General features: G+C 41.0%; 1 protein-coding gene across 9 annotated transcripts in view; it reads left to right on the top strand.

Moving 5' to 3' along the window:
- MTUS1 (microtubule associated scaffold protein 1) overlaps positions 1–18,718 on the top strand; it is a 161,169-nt gene that overhangs the window by 68,184 nt on the left and 74,267 nt on the right. For 6 of the 9 annotated variants that reach the window (XR_650422.4, XM_017961795.3, XM_009212582.4 and 3 more), the window contains exon 4: positions 13,317–13,478. The exons of 2 other annotated variants lie outside the window; for them this stretch is intronic. Coding sequence is in view for 6 of the 7 variants with exons in the window: in XM_017961795.3 (XP_017817284.3) it covers positions 13,317–13,478 (162 nt within the window). In the remaining variant the exon portion in view is untranslated. Of the gene's footprint in view, positions 1–13,316; positions 13,479–14,760; positions 15,426–18,718 lie in introns of those variants that run through there. One more of the 9 variants, XM_009212584.4, reaches the window with a different exon arrangement.

Below are 18,718 nucleotides of genomic sequence, written 5' to 3'. Positions count from 1 at the left end.
CCAGTGGCTCCTGCCTGTAGTCTCAGCTACTAGCTACTTGGGAGGCTGAGACAGGAGGATCTCTTGAGCTCGAGTTTGAGTCTACAGTGAGGTATGATTGTACCACTGTACTGCTGCCTGGGTGACAGAGCGAGACCCTCTGAAAAGAAAAGAAAAGAAAGATGGTGTGAAGTTTTGAGGTCTCAATGATCTCACCATCACATTGCTCAATGCAGCTCTGCTCATAAACCTTGACTCCTAATGAGCCAGGAGGCTCACTGTGCACCTTCTTTTGTTCTTATCAGGCATTATTAGCATGAGTGTCAGATGGTAAATAAATTTACTGGTGTACATGTGAAGACCCTTGTTCATCTCCTTTGTATGGCAGCTGGGAAAAGGAAGCAACGCCTCTAAGTCTTTGATTTATTCCCCTCTGCATTTAAATGTTCCTATAGTTATGGGACACATGTTCCAGGCCTGTGACTAAGGCAGTTATTTTTGTTTAATCCCCACCTGAAGCCACAGACATCTTGTGAACATACTTGCAGAGGCAGGTACTGACAGCATCACCGAGAATGCTGCGCTTCTCTGCAGCTCAAGGCATCGTGAGAACCTTGCTTTGTGGGACTTTTTGCTTCTTTGTCAAATTACTGCACTCTTCAGACTTGCTGTGTTTTTGTTATGACTCACCTGTGTTGCTGTGCCTTTGTCTGGGGAGCTTACCCTTGAATTTAAGCAAACGAGGATAGTTACACGGAGTCCTATGGCCTTGAGGAACTCTAGAAGGTGGAATACTAAAATCACATTTGCAAGATATAAATGTAGAGTGTTACTGAAATGCACTGTGTTCTGCAACATATTTACTTAATAGATGGAGAGCGTATGCTAGATAAGTCATGTACCAGACCCTGAGGGATTGTGGGATGCGTAAGACATGGTTTTTGCCTTCTTGGTATTAACTGCCAAACAGAAGAGGTGACAAGTTCTTCTCTCATCACATTTGTTCTTATAATAGTAAAATTTAATAAAAAGAACTATAGGATTTTGAATGAGGGTGTAATTACAAATACCAAAGTTTGCTTTATTTTTTTCTTTCTGTAATATAGGAGATTATATAGTGTAACAGAGTTACACTCTTAAATAGGTAGGGGCCAGACTTGGTTTAATGTTGATGCTTTGTGCTGTTTAACTTTTGCCCCCCGAGATCCGAGAAATAAGGAGGATGTACATGGATTGAGATATTTTTCTCTCAGTACTCTGAGTTACGGCTCATAGTATAGAATGTAGAGATTGCGGTCAAAGTAAGTACAGATGGAGTGAAAATACAGAGGAGGGCCAGCAGGTGATTAGAACACAACAGATTGGCTTTCTAGCAGTCAACGAAGAAGAGGCTGACCGAGAGCCTCTTGTCAATGTCAATATCAAGAAAGGGATGCGGGGCCCTGTTTTATTCTTTACTTCTTGTGTCTTGAATTTGACCAGGCAAATTGGATAGTCCCAGTAGGCTATTTTAAAGGTATAGCATTTTAAATTAAAAGTGAGAAAATAAACACCTGTCATCTTACCACCACCAAATAGCTTTTAGCTTAAAAATTTATGACTATTTGGTACCTTTTTTTTTTGGCATATTCTCATGCACATATGTTTATGTATATAATGGAGACAGTGTCTGCTGTTTATTTTTTTGAGACGAAGTCTTACTCTTTCACCCAGGCTAGAGTGCAATGGCACGATCTCAGCTCACTGCAACCTCTGCCTCTGGGTTTAAGCGATTCTTCTGTCTCAGCCTCCCAAGTAGCTGAGATTATAGGCGCCTGCCACCATGGCCAGCTAGTTTTTGTATTTTTAGTAGAGATAGGGTTTCACCATGTTGTTCAGGCCGGTCTCGTGCTCCTGACCTCAGGTGATCCACCCATCTCGGCCTCCCAAAGTGCTGGGATTACAGGTGTGAGGCACCGTGCCCAGCATGGATCATGTATAGTCTTGAAAATCATAATTAGGATTTTGACTTTGAACTGGAGTGACTTAAATGTTAATGGGATCACTCTGATAGTTGTGTTGGGAGTAGACTGGATGTGGGTGGGGTAGGAACAGGGAGATCAGTTAGGAGGGGTTGCTGTGATGACAGCAGGAGGTTATGGTTTCTGGGGACCCAGGTTGTGGCAGTGGGGCCTGGTCAGATTCTAGGTGTGTGCTTGAAGGGAAAGCCAGTGAGGTTTGCTTAGATTGGATTGGGGGTGAGAGCAAAGGGAGGAGTCACGGATGACCATGACCATGTTGGTATGAGCAGTGGAAAAACGCCGCAGCCTTTACCTGAGAATGAGACTGGGTGGTGGAAACATAGATGTTGGGAAGGGGAGATCTGAAACTCAGTTACATTGAAATGGTTGATAAGAGGCCCTGTGGAGTAGAAAGCTGGATATGCAAGTTTGAAGTGCATGGGAGAAATCTGGTCTACGGATATAAATTTAGGATTCAGCACCATATAGAGGATGTTTAAAGTCACCAGACTGGATGAGATCCCCAAGGCAGTAAGTGTAGAGAGCACAGGTCAAGGATAGCTCTGGGATGCTCCCTAGACTCTCCAAAGTCAAGAAGGAACAGCAGGAAGGTAGGGGCATCCCAGAAGCCGAATAAGGAAAGCCTTTCAACGAGAAAGGAGGAACCACAACTGCCTCCAATACTGCTGGCAGGAGAATGGCGCAGTTAAGAACACAGTTTGCAGCAGACGACAGAAACCCAACTGGTGGACGTCAACCAGAGGCTGTGTGTGTTTATTCTTCGGGAGGGCTAGAGGCAGGCCAGGTTTGACGATTCAGAAGTGTCCTCTCTTTGCCTCTCCGCTTGTCTCACGTGCGCGTGTGGCTTTGTCAGTGGCTTTTCAGTTAAAATATGGCTGCTAAGAGTTCCGTGTGCATGCCACCACTTCCTGTGACTGTGTTCAAAGGCTGGAAGCAAAGGGCGGCATCTCAGGGCAGGGACCTCCTCCTCTCTTCGTTTATCGGGGACACACGTTCAGCAGCTCCCCGCTCGCCCTCTCATCCTTATGTCTGATTGGCACAGACCAGATCTGGCTCTTGCCCCTACTGGCATGAAAGATGGGGAAGCAAGTATTTGACTTTTTAAACTTTTCTATGGGGTTAAGCAATGGAGATGGGGATTAGGAATGACAGTTGGCTCACCAGGAAAGGTGTTAGACACAGTGAGCTTGAAAAAACAAAAGTTATCAACTCTTTTTATTCATTCTTTTGAGAGCTTTTGCTCGCTTACCTTTAGAGGCATAGGAATTTTTGTTGATCTGCTGCTGTTCATTTCCTTGCTTGTTGTTTTTATGTCTTTTTATTTTGCATATGGTGATTTCTTAATTTTTTTTCACTTTTGTGTTGTCAAATATCTTGTTTCCTTTATCTTTTCCTGTGTTTTTATGCATAATAAGATGCTTCCTACTCAAAAAGAAGACTGACCTATATTTAATTATTGTGTTTTATGGTTTCATCTTAAGCCCTTTGCTTTGTAATCCAATGTAATTTATTTTGGTGGATGGTGAGCACTAATAGCTAATATTTGTATGGTACTCTGTGCCGGATGCTATTCTAAGCATTTTTTTTTTTTTTGAGACGGAGTCTCGCTGTGTTGCCCAGGCTGGAGTGCAGTGGCACGATCTCCACTCACTACAGGCTCCCCCTCCCAGGTTCACGCCATTCTCCTGCCTCAGCCTCCCGAGTAGCTGGGACTACAGGCGCCTGCCACCGCACCCGGCTAATTTTTTTTTGTATTTTTAGTTGAGACGGGGTTTCACCATGTTAGCCAGGATGGTCTCGATCTCCTGACCTTGTGATCCACCTGTCTCGGCCTCCCGAAGTGTTGGAATTACAGGTGTGAGCCACTGCACCCGGCCTAAGCATTTTAAAATTATAAATTTATTTAATTCTCACAAGAACCTGTGAGATAAGGACTACTCCTATCAACCCCATTCTTACATATGAGAAAACAGAAGTGCAGAGTGGTAAGGAACCTGCTCACTAGGCAGTGTGAGGTGGCGCCGGGTTTGAACCTAGATGATCTGTCTTGAGATTGTTAGCTTTTAACCACTATACCGTTCTGCTTCTCAAATTTTAATTTGATAATTCACATATCTTAATATCACCAATAAGTGTTTTTGCTGGTTTAAGATACCTCCTTTATCCTTTTTTTTTTTTTTTTTTTTTGAGACACAGTCTCACTCTGTCGCCCAGGCTGGAGTGCAGGAGTGCGATCTTGGGTCACTGCAAGCTCCGCCTTCTGGGTCCACACCATTCTCCTGCCTCAGCCTCCCAAGTAGCTGGTACTACAGGCGCCCGCCACCATGCCCAGCTAATTTTTTGTGTTTTAAGTAGAGACGGGGTTTCACCGTGTTAGCCAGAATGGTCTCATCTCCTGACCTCGTGATCCGCCTGCCTCGGCCTCCCAGAGTGCTGGGATTACAGGCATGAGCTACCGTGCCCGGCCCCTATCCTGAATTTTTATATTTCTGAGATTTATATACCACCTTATTAATGGTGTCAGTATGTTTTTATTCCAGTAAGACTTTTGTTTTTTTAATATCGTACTCTAACTACTTGCACAAGTTCCTTTTTTTTTTTTTAACTTAAAAATTGTGGCAAAACATACATTGCACAGAACGTGCCACTTGAACAATTTTTTTAAATGTACAATTCTGTGGCATTAAGTACATTCATGTTTTTGTGCAGCCATCCTCTGTATCCATCTCCAGAACTTTGTTTTCCCTTTGGAATCCTGTGTCCATGTTACTAACCCCCAGTTCTCTGTTTCTTTCAGCGCCTGGCACTCATCATTCTATGTTCTGTCTATATGCGTTTGACTATTCTAGTAATCATGAAGGAGAATCATACATTATTTGTAACTGGCTGATTTCAGTTAGCACCGTGTCTTCAATGTTATCCATGTTGTATCATGTGTCAGCTTCCTTTTTAAGGCAGGAGAATAGTCCATGGCGTAGCTGTACCACCTTCTGTTCATTCATTCACCTGCCTGTGAAAGTTGTGTTGCTTCCACATTTTGGCTATTGTGAATGATGCTGCTGTGAAGATGGTTGTACAGATACCTGCTCGGGTCTTTCACTTTTTTTTTTTTTTTTTTTTTTTAAAGACAGAGTCTTGCTCTCTTGCCCAGGCCAGAGTACGGTGGCACGATCTCAGCTCACTGTAACCTCCACCTTCCAGCCTCAAGTGATTTTCCTGTCTCAGCCTCCCAAGTTGCTGTAATTACAAGTGCCCACCACCACGCTCAGATAATGTTTTATGTATTTTTAGTAGAGATGCAGTTTTACCATGTTCGCCAGACCGATCTCAAACTCCTGGCCTGGCCTCAGGTGATCCCCTGCCTCGACCCCCCAAAGTGCTGGGACTACAGGCGCGAGCCACCACGTCCAGCTTGCTTTCACATCTTTTGGAGCCGTACCTAGACATGCGGTTGTTGGATTATGTGGTAACTTCAGGTTTAATTTTTGGAGGAACCACCATACCATTTCCACAGTGGCTACACCATGTTACATTCCCCCTAGCAGTGCACAAGGGTTCCAGTTTCTCCGTTTCCTTGCCAACACTTGTTAATGTTTTGTTTTTGCTGTTTGTTTTGATGATATCATCCTGGTAGGTACAAAGTGGTATCTTACAGAGATCGTGATTGTGATTCGCATTTCCCTAGTGACTAGTGGTGTTGAGCATCTTTGCATGTACCTAAGAGCTATTTGTTATCTTCTTTGGAGAAAAGCCTATTTGAGTCCTTTGTCCACTTTTTAAATTGGGTTGTTTGGTATTTTTGTTGTTGAATTGTAGTCTTGATGTTTTTCTGTTGTAAATTTTTTTTGGCTATTCTTAATTATTCTAGATGACTTTAACATGTTTTAAAAATTCAGTTCCCCCATTTAAAAGCAATCACATACAGGTTCAGATTGGAATGGTATTCCATAAAATATCCATTCATGGAAGAATTCACATGTGTACACTTGTTCAGAACTTTTCTCAATTTTATAATTTTCACAACAGAATAGCACTTTTTGATAAATTTATTCATAGAAACAGTGCGTATGTGTCTATGTGTGCAATTCCTTTTTGTGACTAAAGTAAGGGAATTCTTTTTCTGTTTTTTCCTGGCACGTAGGAAATATATGGATTTTGTGTAATACTTACTTGGTAAGAAGCCCATCAGGTTTACTTAATACTTATACAGTGGTTATCATTGAAGCTAAATTCTTAAACGTGTATATTTAGTGTTGAGAGAATTTGGTCCCTTAAGCTTAATTGGAAGTGGACCTGCAAACACGGTTTTGAGTATGTATAATTTGTTTCTCTCATAACTTACTGTTAACTTGTTTGTCACTTATAGGTTTCCCCTGATTTTGTAATAATTGCTAGTTACTGTAGATAATTACTCTAAAGGTAACTGTCTCTATGTAGTTGAGTTGTGTTTAAGAAACCCGAGGTATTATGATAGCTAGGAACATTCTCTGAATTAACTGGAAAAAAAAATACATATTCTCATGTCTTGTATTTTAACTGTGTCTGTTAATTTGGCATTTTCTGTTTCTGACCTTAGTAGTTAGTGGCCTTGTAACTTGCATGCCTTACTGATATGTTTCAAATGGACCTCAATAATCTTTTCATTTTCTAGTTAAAATTCTCTCTTGTCTAACCCTGGCAGGTGCCGGTATGCTACCTTCCTTTTTCCCTGATTTCAGTCCTCAGTCAGTTCTGCACACTGCTACCACACAATCAAGTTCTGATGTAAATGCTAAGAAAGCCTCAGTCTCCTCCAGCCCTGCAGCACACATCTTCCACCATATCCATCCCTGACAATTAAGGTCCAAAATTATGAGTCTGGCATTCAGTGCCATGTCTCACCCAACTGTAAACTACCTACTTCTCCAGCCTCATTTTCTTCTTCTTCCCCGTGATACCTGTGTTCCTACTAAGCCGTGTAAGCTACAGAACAACATATCTTATGATGAGACATGATGTTTTCTCTAGTTTACAGTTTTTACTGAGAACATCTGGTAGTTAATTCTACGGCAGGATGTCAGGTGTTTCTGGCTCTGTACATGTTTGAACTTTGTGATTACTTGCAGTTGCCTTACTAGGTAAGCACATAAATACTTGGGTAATACACATCTTCATGTGAATCTGTTGTCCAGACTTTTATTAAGATGATCTGTTTTGGCCAGGCGCAGTGGCTCATACCTGTAATCCCAGCACTTTGGGAGGCCAAGGCAGGTGGCTCACCTAAGGTCAGGAGCTGGAGACAAGCCTGGTGAATCCCTGTCTCTACTGAACATACAAAAACATGAGCCAGGTGTGGTGGTGTGTGCATGTAATGCCAGCTTACTCAGGAGGCTGAGGCAGGGGAATCGCTTGAACCTGGGAGGTGGAGGTTACGGTGAGCTATAATGGCACCACTGCACCCCAGCCTGGGTGATAGAGTGAGACTCTGTCTCAAAAAAAAAAAAAAAAAAAGGATATGTGTCTTTTGATATAGATAATATAGTAGTCAGTGTTTCTTTGTTAACTAATTAAAACTCGTCTTCAGAATCCATAAATTGTTACCAAATGTATAAACAATAAGTCACCTTTTCAATGCTGAATAGTCTTGTGAAAAATATATTAAGCCCGGGCACGGTGGCTCACACTTGTAATCCCAGCAGTGTGGGAGGCCAAGGCAGGAGAATCACTTGAGCCCAGGAGTTTGAGTTTGAGTTTGAGACCAGCCTAGGCAACGTAGTGAGACCCCACCTCTACAAAAATTTAAAAATATATGTATGTTAATGCTGAATTCCTTTGCATCTAGGTGATAGTTGAGAGATGAGAAGTTGCTTTGGTAGATGTTTCTGTGGCTCTGGAAATTGCTGTCGTGATATTAAAGGTGATCTGTGAGTGATGTGGGACCCACCTTCTTCCCTAGGCCTTCCTTCAAGAATGGAGAAGGCCAAATTATTGCTGAGAGATTACACTACATACCTGTGAGGGCGCTGGGAACTCTCTCCTGGAGACTGAATCATTTACCATAAGGGTTGAGACAAAGGACACCCTTCAGGAGTTCATTCTTGGGCTTTAATGTCCAGTCCTAGGAAACATCCCATGAGGGTAACATGATGAACTTTCTAGTAGTAAAGCGACTGTTTTTATGATAGCCATACAAAGCATCAATTAAAATATTGATTGTTTTTTCTTTTAGTACTGTAAAATAAAAAAAGATTGAAGAATAACTAATGATTACAGATGACCAGAAATAAAAATGATTATTAAAATCAACTTACTTTATCAATCCAATTTTATCCTTTCTTGATTTCTTTGTCTTAGGTGTCTTATCTGATTAAATTTGACCCCATTGACTTTAATAATATTTAATAGTTTCATTATAAAATATGCTTATTGTAAAATTAAAATTCATGTGGAGTAATGTATTTGTGTATAAAGTATGAAGGAAAAGTTATCATTTCTGCACCTTCCCTGTTCTTCCTTGTCTGATTCTGCTGTACCTCTTACTAGTCTCACAAAATTGTGATACAGCCTTTTGGACTTTTTCAACATATAGGTAAATACAAACTTAAAATATGTTTTTTCTTTTTGCAGGGGATTTGCAAAATGGAACTTTATTTCTATAATTTAATTTTTGCCTTGGAACCCCCTCAGCCGGGTTAGTTCTGAGTTTTTCTCTAGCCAATATGATAATTTCTCAGTGTTCATGTATAATTTGGTCTCCTTCCTTTATTTCCCACATCTCATAGCTATCACTGCTCCCTCCAAGTCCTGTTTGTTTCTTTTCTTCATTTTCATTTCTTCTCTTCTTTACTTTTTTCTTTTTCTTTTTTTTTTTTTTTTTAATTGGAGTCTTGCTCTGTCACCCAGGCTGGAGTGCAGTGGTGTGATCTCGGCTCACTGCAGCCTGTGCCTCCTGGGTTGAAGCGATTCCCCTGTCTCAGCCTCCTGAGTAGATGGGACTACAGGTACACGCCACCAAACCCAGCCAGTTTTTTGTATTTTAGTAGAGACGAGGTTTCACCGTGTTGGCCAGGATGGTCTCGATCTCCTGACCTCGCAACCTGCCCACCTCGGCCTCCCAAAGTGCTGGGATTAAAGGCATGAGCCCCTGCGCCCAGCCTCTTCTTTCTTTTCCTTCTTTCTTAGAAGACCTAACGAGATCTACCCTTTAACACATTTTTAAGTGCACAGTGCAGTGTTGTTAAACATAGGCAGTGTGTTATACAGCACATCTGCAGGACGTATTCATCTTGCATAACTGGAACTTTATATCCGTTGAACAACTCCCCATTTCCCTTCCCCACCAGCTCCTAGCAAGCACCATTCTACCATCTTGTTTTACAGAATAGGATAATATTAATATTAACACTATCCTGTTGTTCACTTTATCTTTCCATTGAAATTTTAGTTTTGCTAGGCGTCTTACTGATTTTTATTGTTGTTAAATATGGTACACTTATCAGGTTTTCTGAGGTGAGTGTTCTAGTAAATTGGTTGATGAATGAAAATTTGCTTCAAATCCAGTAGACTGTCTGTGTTACTATCTAAGGCAAAGTGGAAGTATTATTCCTTCCAGATTTTCCCTACATAAAAGATGGTTATAATTACAGAATAAAAACAAATCTGTTGTCTATACGTAAGTCTATGCTAAGTGCATGAGCTTAAAATAAACTGCTGAGGTCAATAGTATCCTGGCAAGTAGATCTTAAATCTTTATCTTTCACATCTGGGATAAGTTACACAATACGATATGAGGTGGTAAATGTCATCTTTTCAGGACTGTAATTCAGAGAAGTCCTGTATTGATTTCACTGTTTAAGAATTTAGTGCCTGGGTTACTTGCAGTCTCTCAGTTAACCTAATATTGCTATGTTTGACTTTTAATATTGCTTATGATGTGCATATTTTATTGCTTGGTATGAAATCCAATTAAAACGACTTTAGGTCATCTTTACTGTTAAGCTAAACGTCGGAACTGTTGGTGAAATAGTTAAATGTCTTTGTTGCATGCGCACTGTTTTCCCCATTCCACTGTAGGAGCTCCTGTTAGTAAGAGCTCCAGTCTGACCTCTGCCTGCCTCCAAGCCTCACACTTCTTTAACTGAGATGCTTGTATTCTGTGGCATGGCCCAGGGAACCCTGGGCGGGTGGTTAGACACTTGGATTCTAGGCCTTACTGTCACCGGCTGGGTATGTGACCCAGGTACACCATTTAACCACCTAAGTAGTTTTCTCATCTATAAACTGGGATAGTAATAGTCACACACTGTTAGGATTATTCTCACTATCAAAGGAACTAATCTTTTGGTGAAATCGGCATTTATTTTGTTCTCCTCAGTGCTCATTAGTCAAGAGTCATGGTGGGATTGGGAAGGGAAGACTTTGGCGAGAACTGGCTGCCGTTAGGTGTAGGGGGTGGGCCTGGATGGGGGTGCCAGTGAGATAGGGGAGGTCAGGGAAATGATATTTGGGTGCGGGGGTGAGCTTTCCTCTAGTGCAGCTGTGTGAAGGTACAGGTGTTCTGTAGTAGTTCCAAGGCGCACACAGTAATGTCTGCAAACCTAAGGTGTGTTTAGAAACAAAGCTACGAGGCATGTATTTCTGAAGAATAAGCGGATTTCCAAAATGTAGGAAGCCTTGGCTGCCCTGTGGCTGTGGCCCAGTCATTTTGATCTGTTCCTTGCCCACCCTTGTTTATCAGTTGTGATGATGATGACTCATCATTGGTTCTGCTGAAAGGGCAGCAATTTGGTAAATTTATATTCTAAAAATCCGTTTTTCTGTTCCTCCTAAAGCAAGTAAAACTGGTGGCTAACCATAAATTTTTAAAATGGGTATTTGCCATCTCACAGTTGCTAATTATTGTAAAGGGTGTAAAGAAAAAAGTCTCTAATAGACTGAAGAGACACATAAACTTGTGAAAATGGGTTAAGCACTGAATACTTCAATGCAGGTGATGGGTGAACACATTTTCAAAATACATCATTTACTCTTGGTGTTAAAAAAACGAATTTGTTGAGGAAACATTTATTAAGGCTCACTCCATGCTAGACCTTTGCCAGTTCCTGAGGACCCGAATTGAATCAGGTGCTCTTCCTGATCTCAAAAACCTTAGAGATGGTCCAAGAGGAATGTGGGGGCAAATGCTGTGATAGAAGCAAGTACATGGTGTGAGCAGAAAGCAAGGCATAGTCCATGGCACACAGAAGACGGTGTCTTGGCAGGATAAGCTCACAAAGAGGTCCTGATTCTCAACAGTGCTTCAGAAACTCCGTGTGCATTTTAATCACCTGGGGATCTTGTGAAACTGCAGGTGGTGATTCAGTAGGCCTAGGGTGGAGCTGCAAATGAGTAGCAAGGGTTTAAAAGAGAAACTTGAGCTGACTTTGCATTCACTGGACAGAAATAGGGGAGGGGATAGAAAGGAGGCCATTCAGTCGGAAGAATGTACATAAGCAGAAGAATAGAGTGAAATGACTGGAGAGAAACCACTAAGGGTGTGTGTGTATGAAGGGGTAGAGGCATGGCCTAAGGGGGAAGAAGTGGGTAGGGATCAACCCTGCATTGCCTTTTAAGCCTGTGAAATTAATGTTAAATAAAAGGATTGAAACTAAGATCACCATCCTATAGATCGGAGTATCCAATCTTTTGGCTTCCGGGCCACACTGGAAGAAGAATTGTCTTGGGCCACACATAAAATATGCTAATGATAGCTGATGAGCTAACAAAAAAAATAGCAAAAAAATCTCATAATGTTCTAAGAAAATTGATGAACTTGTATCGGGTCAGCATTCAAAGCTGTCCTGGGCCACATGCTGTGCATAGTGGAGAATCCCAAATTTTAGATTGGGTCATGACCTTCATTTTCACATTCAGGAGATTAACACAATGGAGTTGGAAGGGATGGAAGGACAGGATTTTAGTAGTCCAGTACAGTTTAGACAGTGATATAAAGGGTTAAATAAGTATTCAAAAAGAGGAGGAAGAAGAGCTCTTTGAAAAGAAATGATGCGCCTGTTGGAATATTAAGAGAGTAGCACACGGTGTGCCCTGGTGTCAGAGAGAAAGCTAGGTTGATTGGAGCAGAGCACACGTGGATGTTGAAGAGCAATACAAGAGTGAGGCTGGAGCCAAAATGGGAGCTTAATGCGGTCACTTCACATGCCAGGCCTGAGGAGCCTCAGCATCTTTTTCTCCATTAGGATGAGGTTTTTATGAGTGAAATCACTGGAACAAAGCAATGGGCATGACTTCCTGGCAGCATTACCTGACTCGCTTATGGGATCCTTAGTGATACGCAACAATGTCATTTTCATCAAAGGTCCTTTTCAACTTCTGTTAGGTGGTACTGGTCGCACTGGGAGACAGTGCCAGAATATACGGGGATCTGGGGAAGAAAAGATGATTTCAATGGTTTGAAGCTAGAAAAAAAAATTAAAAATAGGGCTGTATGGCTGGGTGGGGTGGATTGCACATGTAATTCCAGCAGTTTGGGAGGCCGAGGCAGGAGGACTGCTTAAGGCCAGAAGTTTGAGACCAGCCTGGGCAACAAAGTGAGATTTAAAAAAATAATAATAAAACAGTGGCGCTATAATCAGCATAAACAGGAGCATGTCGGTCCAAGATGAAAACTTAAAGTACTCAATAAGTACTTTAAAACACCAGTAGCCTTGAGATTCAGAAGGAAGACAGGACTGCGGGTGAGAATAAATAAACTGTGGAGAATAAAGAAGAAAAGGTGAGAGTAAAAAAAGAATCTTAATAGTATAGCACCACCTGGTGTTAGAACATTAGGCATTTTTCAAATGAAGTTTTTTCTTATCAAGTTGCATTTTTCTTTCTGTTTGGGTGATTTTAAAATTTTCCACTTATTTATTTCTTATATGATAGCCTATTGTGCTAATGGAATATTTTTTTTTTTAGTCAACAGTATGGGAGGTCATATCAGTTTGTTTATTCTTTGATTTCAGTTTTGCCAAAATCTGCTTTCTCACGATTCTTCTGATTGATCTTCTCCTTCAGAGAACATGTGTGAGTTAATTACTTTAGGAGACAGAGTTACTGCCACACTTCTCATATCCTAATTGCCTCATCATTTCTGCTCTCCTGCCTCTAAATGATCAAAAATAAACACGTCTGCATGAAGCTTTCATCTTTCGTCTGAAGTTACATGATCGTGAATATTCATTTTGTGTTTTGACTTTGTTGTTAGTGCAGAAGTTTGAGTTTACAGGCTTAAAAAGTGCCGGCTTTCAGGATGAATAGCAGTGGAAACTTTTTTTTTTTTTTTTAAACCCCAAGGAAAACCTGCATCCTTGAAAACTGCACAGTCGTCATGGGTGAATTTGTCTAGACCACTTCCTAAATCCAAAGCATCTTTGAAAAGTTCTGCGCTGCGGAGGACAGGAAGCACCCCCTCAATAGCCAGCACCCACAGTGAGCTGAGCACTTACAGCAACAATTGTAAGTCAACTTTATATCACACTTCGGGGGTTGTGGAAACAGTCATTGCAAGAAAAGCGAATGCTCTGCGTATAATTAGAATTTTTGTTTCTAGGGTTTCAGGAAAAGTATGCATACTGCTTCCTTGGAGTTGCTCTGAAAGTTTGGCAGAAAAAAAACAAATTCTTTGAAAAACTCTCTTGAAATAATTGTGTGTTAAAGTATATTTTTGCATGAAGGATTCTAAAGTGCATCATCTGAAGTAATGATGTTTTGGAGGGTTAAGAGTAGCAACTCAGGGGATTTGGACTCTAACTGGAATCAGGAAAAAGATTGCTATAGTTTCATTTACTTTGCAAAAGACTATCTCTTGTGGTATCTTTGGATGCTAGATTTTGTGTAATATGACTAATATAACTTGAATCCTCATTCTAAAAAATTTAAACTCAGGAGACTTTTGTTAAAGTTTTCAGTTAACCTGAGTTCTATTTTCTGTGTATAAATGAGTGAACTTACTGAGATACCTCTTTCATTCCAAAGATGTATTTGGACTTGGTTCTTATTTTCTCATTTCCTTTTTTATACTTCCCCACGAAATAATTCATAAATTTAATGTTGAAGTGCCCACTGTGCACAGACACCATGATAGGTGCAGTGAGGGACATAGGATGTAAAAGAAATGGCCCTTATTCTAAAAAAATAGTGGAGGAGAAAAAGAAGGTATTTTTCATGGATGATGAGAATACTAATAAAACCAGACACAAGGGTATGGAGAGGAGCAGCAAATTGATCTCCCCAGTTTGACAGATCAGTTTCTTCTTTTGGGTGAGGAGATGGGGACAAAGTGTAATAATGCTCACAAGGTTCCTCTGGCTGTGGAGCAGTGTTTTAGGATGTCCATATTTGCTTTTATCTTTTTCTCTCAAGTGACTTCTACTGTTATCCTGATTTTTATATATGAGGGGATTGAGGCTCAGAGATACTCTCACTGGTCCAAAATCACACAGCAGGTATGTGAAGGAATTGAGAAAGCATTTTTTGTAGAGAAGGCATTGAATTAATGAGCACATTTCCGATGGGTCACCTAGCAGCAGTAGCTGGACTCATATGAGAGTAAGTAGCTGCATACCCGGGCCCTTCAGAAATACCGGGATATGTGACTTGAAATTAAACAGGATTATTATCAGTTTTATTGTTTGAATTTTGAAGTTGTGGCACAAAATCAGGCTTGCATGTGAGAGAGAACTCTGAATTTGAAAAGGTAATTCACACATGTATTATTTTAAGCTCTCTTTGTCTTGCAAAGCAATTTTAAAAACAAACTGCCAAAACAGAATCACCAGCATGCTCTAGAAAAACTGTTGTGGCAACAGAATTTGTGGCACTTGAAACAGACACAATCTGTAGTGCCATAGCGCCGTGTTTTCCGTCGACATCCATGTTGACTTGGCCACCGTTTCAGTACCATGTCTGATGCTCCTAAGGAGGTCGTAAAATGCTTTTGTCCATTCCTTTTTGTCTTTTAACAAAGGGGTTTACCATACACCCACAGAGCCTGTCTAGTGGCGATGTGTTCCTGTTGGCGGATTAAGCATTCAGATCAATGAGTCTCTTTCTTAGTTTGATTTGCTAGCTGGTTTAATCTGTTTTGTGTAGTGCCTTGGAGCTTACACATTTTTTTTTTTCCTCCATTCGAATTCACTAAGAGCAAGCATGAGGGATAAGAGAGGGAGCATGGCTGCAGTGTTTCCTGCTTAAGCTTGCTTTGATCCTTTTAAATGACTGTACCAGGAGGATTTCGCAGTTGTACAGAAACTGATATTTCTTCAAAAATCTTTATCAATTCTACCCTCACCCCACCGCCTGGTTCAGAGAGGCACTATGATGCTACCTTATTGACTCTGCTGCTCGTGGGATCGTACAGCCTTTGTGTAATTCCTTTGTTAGCCACGTTTACTGGGAAAAAAAGTAGGTCGACGATTTCTGGTTTCTTTTCTTCGTAAGCATGCTTAAATTTTTATTCAATAAGTGGATTTAGGATCTCTTGACTGTTATTTTTGTAACTTGTAATTTATGGTAATTGTAGTATTTGGGGGACATTTTGTATGTATATTTAAGATGTGAGTGCTTCTGTGTAGGACCAATTTTATTGTCTCTTTTATGGGTTTTGGCACTCTTGATATAATTCAGCAGCATCGTTCATGCTCTGGCACATGAAATTATCCTATTATCAAAGACTTTTTGATGGTCTAGTTTCTTATTAAATAACTAGTTTTTGTGTGTATGTAGCTGGTAGTTGTGCAAGTGTAGAAAAATACTTTTCTGAAATTAAAATGGAAACATCACATCTTTGATTGTTTTCCTGAGTTGTAACTGAAAGTATTAAACATGTATACATTTAAAGGCTACCTCAAAACATGAAAAAATCATTTTGCGCTGAAAATTTCCTGCTTCTGATAATGGATGGTCATGTGAAGAATTAGCTTTCTCTTTTGATCAGTGTTCTGATTTATGCTGGCTTAAGTATCTGAATCCCTTTAACAAATAGTGGTTTCTTGCTTTGTCTGCTTGTTTCTTTGTGATGTGATATCGTTAGTGGCATCATTTAAGAACTTCTGATACAACATAGTGCTGTTGTAAAATTAGCATTGGGTTCTCGGAACTTTGGGATCTTATAGAAATAACGTTACTAAGTTTTTTAAACGACCGAATCAAAATACGTAAGACAGTACGTTTTCTTATTTGGGAATTTTAGCAGGTTCTTTGTGTGTGTTCTTTTAAGTGTAGAAAATTTCAAAGTTATGATCTTGATCCTTTTGGATATTAGTGTAAAAACATTTCACAATGGTTTTTATACCAAATGTACTCATTTATAGAAGCTAAAGATTATAAGCTGTTTCGCACTCAGATACCTAACATCCAGTTTTTAAGATCATTAAAGTCACTGGATAAAAATAAATGATATATTGTTTGTCATGAACAGAGTTGAAGGTTTGGGGACTGTTGTGCAATTTAGAAGGGGCTCTTGGGAGAGTGTATAATTTTGCCATGTTAGCAGAAAAATAAGTTTCAAAGACATTACTTCCTCTTCCACTTTGGCCACAAAACCATGTTTATATTTGAGAGCCAGATGGTAGGGGAAATGTAAGAGGTGCAGACCAAAGCTATTTGCATTCTCCTGGAAATGCAAGGAACAGAAGGAGACTGAATAAAAGAAATGGAGTGTTCTTTCCCTTCACCTTCACTGCCAGCCCTGGCTGAGAGGGGTGTGACATGTTGAAAAGGGCACTAACCTTGGGCCCACCTTTGTTTGTTTGTTTGTTTTAAATGGAGTTTCGCTCTTGTTGCCCAGGCTGGAGTGCAGTGGTGTGATCTCAGCTCACTGCAACCTCTGCCTCCCGGGTTCAAGCAGTTCTCCTGCCTGAACCTCCCAATTAGCTGGGATTATAGGCATGCACTCCCATGCCCGGCTAATTTTTGTATTTTTAGTAGGGATGGGGTTTCACCATGTTGGCCAGGATGGTCTCGAACTCCTAACCACAAGTGATATGCCTGCATCTGCCTTCCAAAGTGCTGGGATTACAGGCATGTGCCACCCACCGCACCCGGTCCCACCTTAGTTTTCCTACTAACTCATGTTAAGTTGGACAATCTTTCTCTTCTCTTAGCCTCCGGCCTCCATACTCTCCTCTGATAAATGACAAGGGAGGACTGGGTCATCTTCAAAGTCCTTGCAGCAATAAATGTCTCTGACCCTTTTCACTGCAATAAAACAGGGCCTCACTGTTTGGCAGGACCGTGTTTTGAGTTGTTCAAGTGAATAAGCTGATAAAGAATAGGGTGGGGCTCATTTACCCTTAGTTGTTTTTTTTTTCTTCTCTCACAACGGGAATGGCAAGAGAATATTGTCTCACCTGCCAACACTGGTTAGTGGCCAACACCAGTTAGTGGATAAGAATTCGCCTGTAGGATAGTGTCAGTGGTTTCTCAGGGTGCCTCCAGGTTCAGAGGGAAAGTTTTGTGTTCAACTAGTGATGTCTGTCATAGGTGAGGCTAAGATGAGGAACAGGCAGTCGATTCATTAGGCTCTACATCACAAAACATGTTAGTACTTGCACACTTCTGAATGGACTATTGAAGAAGGAAATACTATCCAAACCACTGTTAACTTTGTTCTCATTCTTTCTCTGTTCATGTTTTTCTAGGGTATATGTGAGACGTTCTTGTTATGATATAGTTGAGTGATTTTGCTTTTGAAATTCAAGAGCTTAGATTTCAGTAGTACTTGGATTTTAAGCCAGGTGGGCAGATGATCTGGCACAGTGGGGAGTGTTAAACTGATTCACATAAAATTCAAGAAATGAACAGAATGTTGGCTCTGTGTGTATATACATAATGTAATAAAAGCGAATTTTCACTAGATGTTAGAATGTAGTATGAATGGTAGTTTGCAGATAAAATCTGGAACAATGAGAAGCCGTTTTCTTTTTTTTGAGACGGAGTCTCACTCTATCACCCAGGCTGGAGTGCAGTGGCGCAATCTTGGCTCACTGCAACCTGTGCCTCCTGGGTTCAAGCAGTTCTCCCACCTCAGCCTCCTGAGTAGCTGGAATTACAGGCACCTGCCACCATGTCCAGCTAATATTTGTGTTTTCAGTAGAGACAGGGTTTCACCATATTGGCCAGGCTGGTCTCGAACTCCTGGCCTCAAGTGACCTGCCCACTTTGGCCTCCTAAAGTGCTAGGATTGCAGTTGTGAGCCACTGTGCCAAGCCTGAGAAGTCCTTTTCTTTTTCTTTTTTCTTCTCTTTTTTTTTTTTTTTTTTGGACGGAGTCTTGCTCTGTCCCCCAGGCTGGAGTATAGTGGTGCGATCTCGGCTCACTGCAAGCTCCACCTCCCGGGTTCACGCCATTCTCCTGCCTCAGCCTCCCGAGTAGCTGGGACTATAGGTGCCCACCACCGCGCCTGGCTAATTTTTTTGTATTTTTAGTAGAGACTAGGTTTCCCCGTGTTAATCAGGATGGTTTTGATCTCCTGACCTCGTGATCTGCCCACCTTGGCCTCCCAAAGTGCTGGGACTACAGGCGTGAGCCACCGTGCCCGGCCGAGAAGCACTTTTCTAATAGGAAAATCATTTCTTCTGCTTGGGCTTTTCTGAGAATATCCCTTCATTTTTCCTTTTAGTCTCACCAGCTCCTTTATTTCACTTGAAACACACTTTGGCCATGGGGGAAATGAAGATAGGATTCCAGAGAATCTA

This window comes from Papio anubis, chromosome 8 (assembly GCF_008728515.1).
Source record: "Papio anubis isolate 15944 chromosome 8, Panubis1.0, whole genome shotgun sequence".
In the NCBI taxonomy this organism is placed as follows: domain Eukaryota; kingdom Metazoa; phylum Chordata; class Mammalia; order Primates; family Cercopithecidae; genus Papio; species Papio anubis.
Note: the sequence above shows the minus strand (reverse complement) of the source record. Positions and strands in the feature narration are given on the sequence as shown.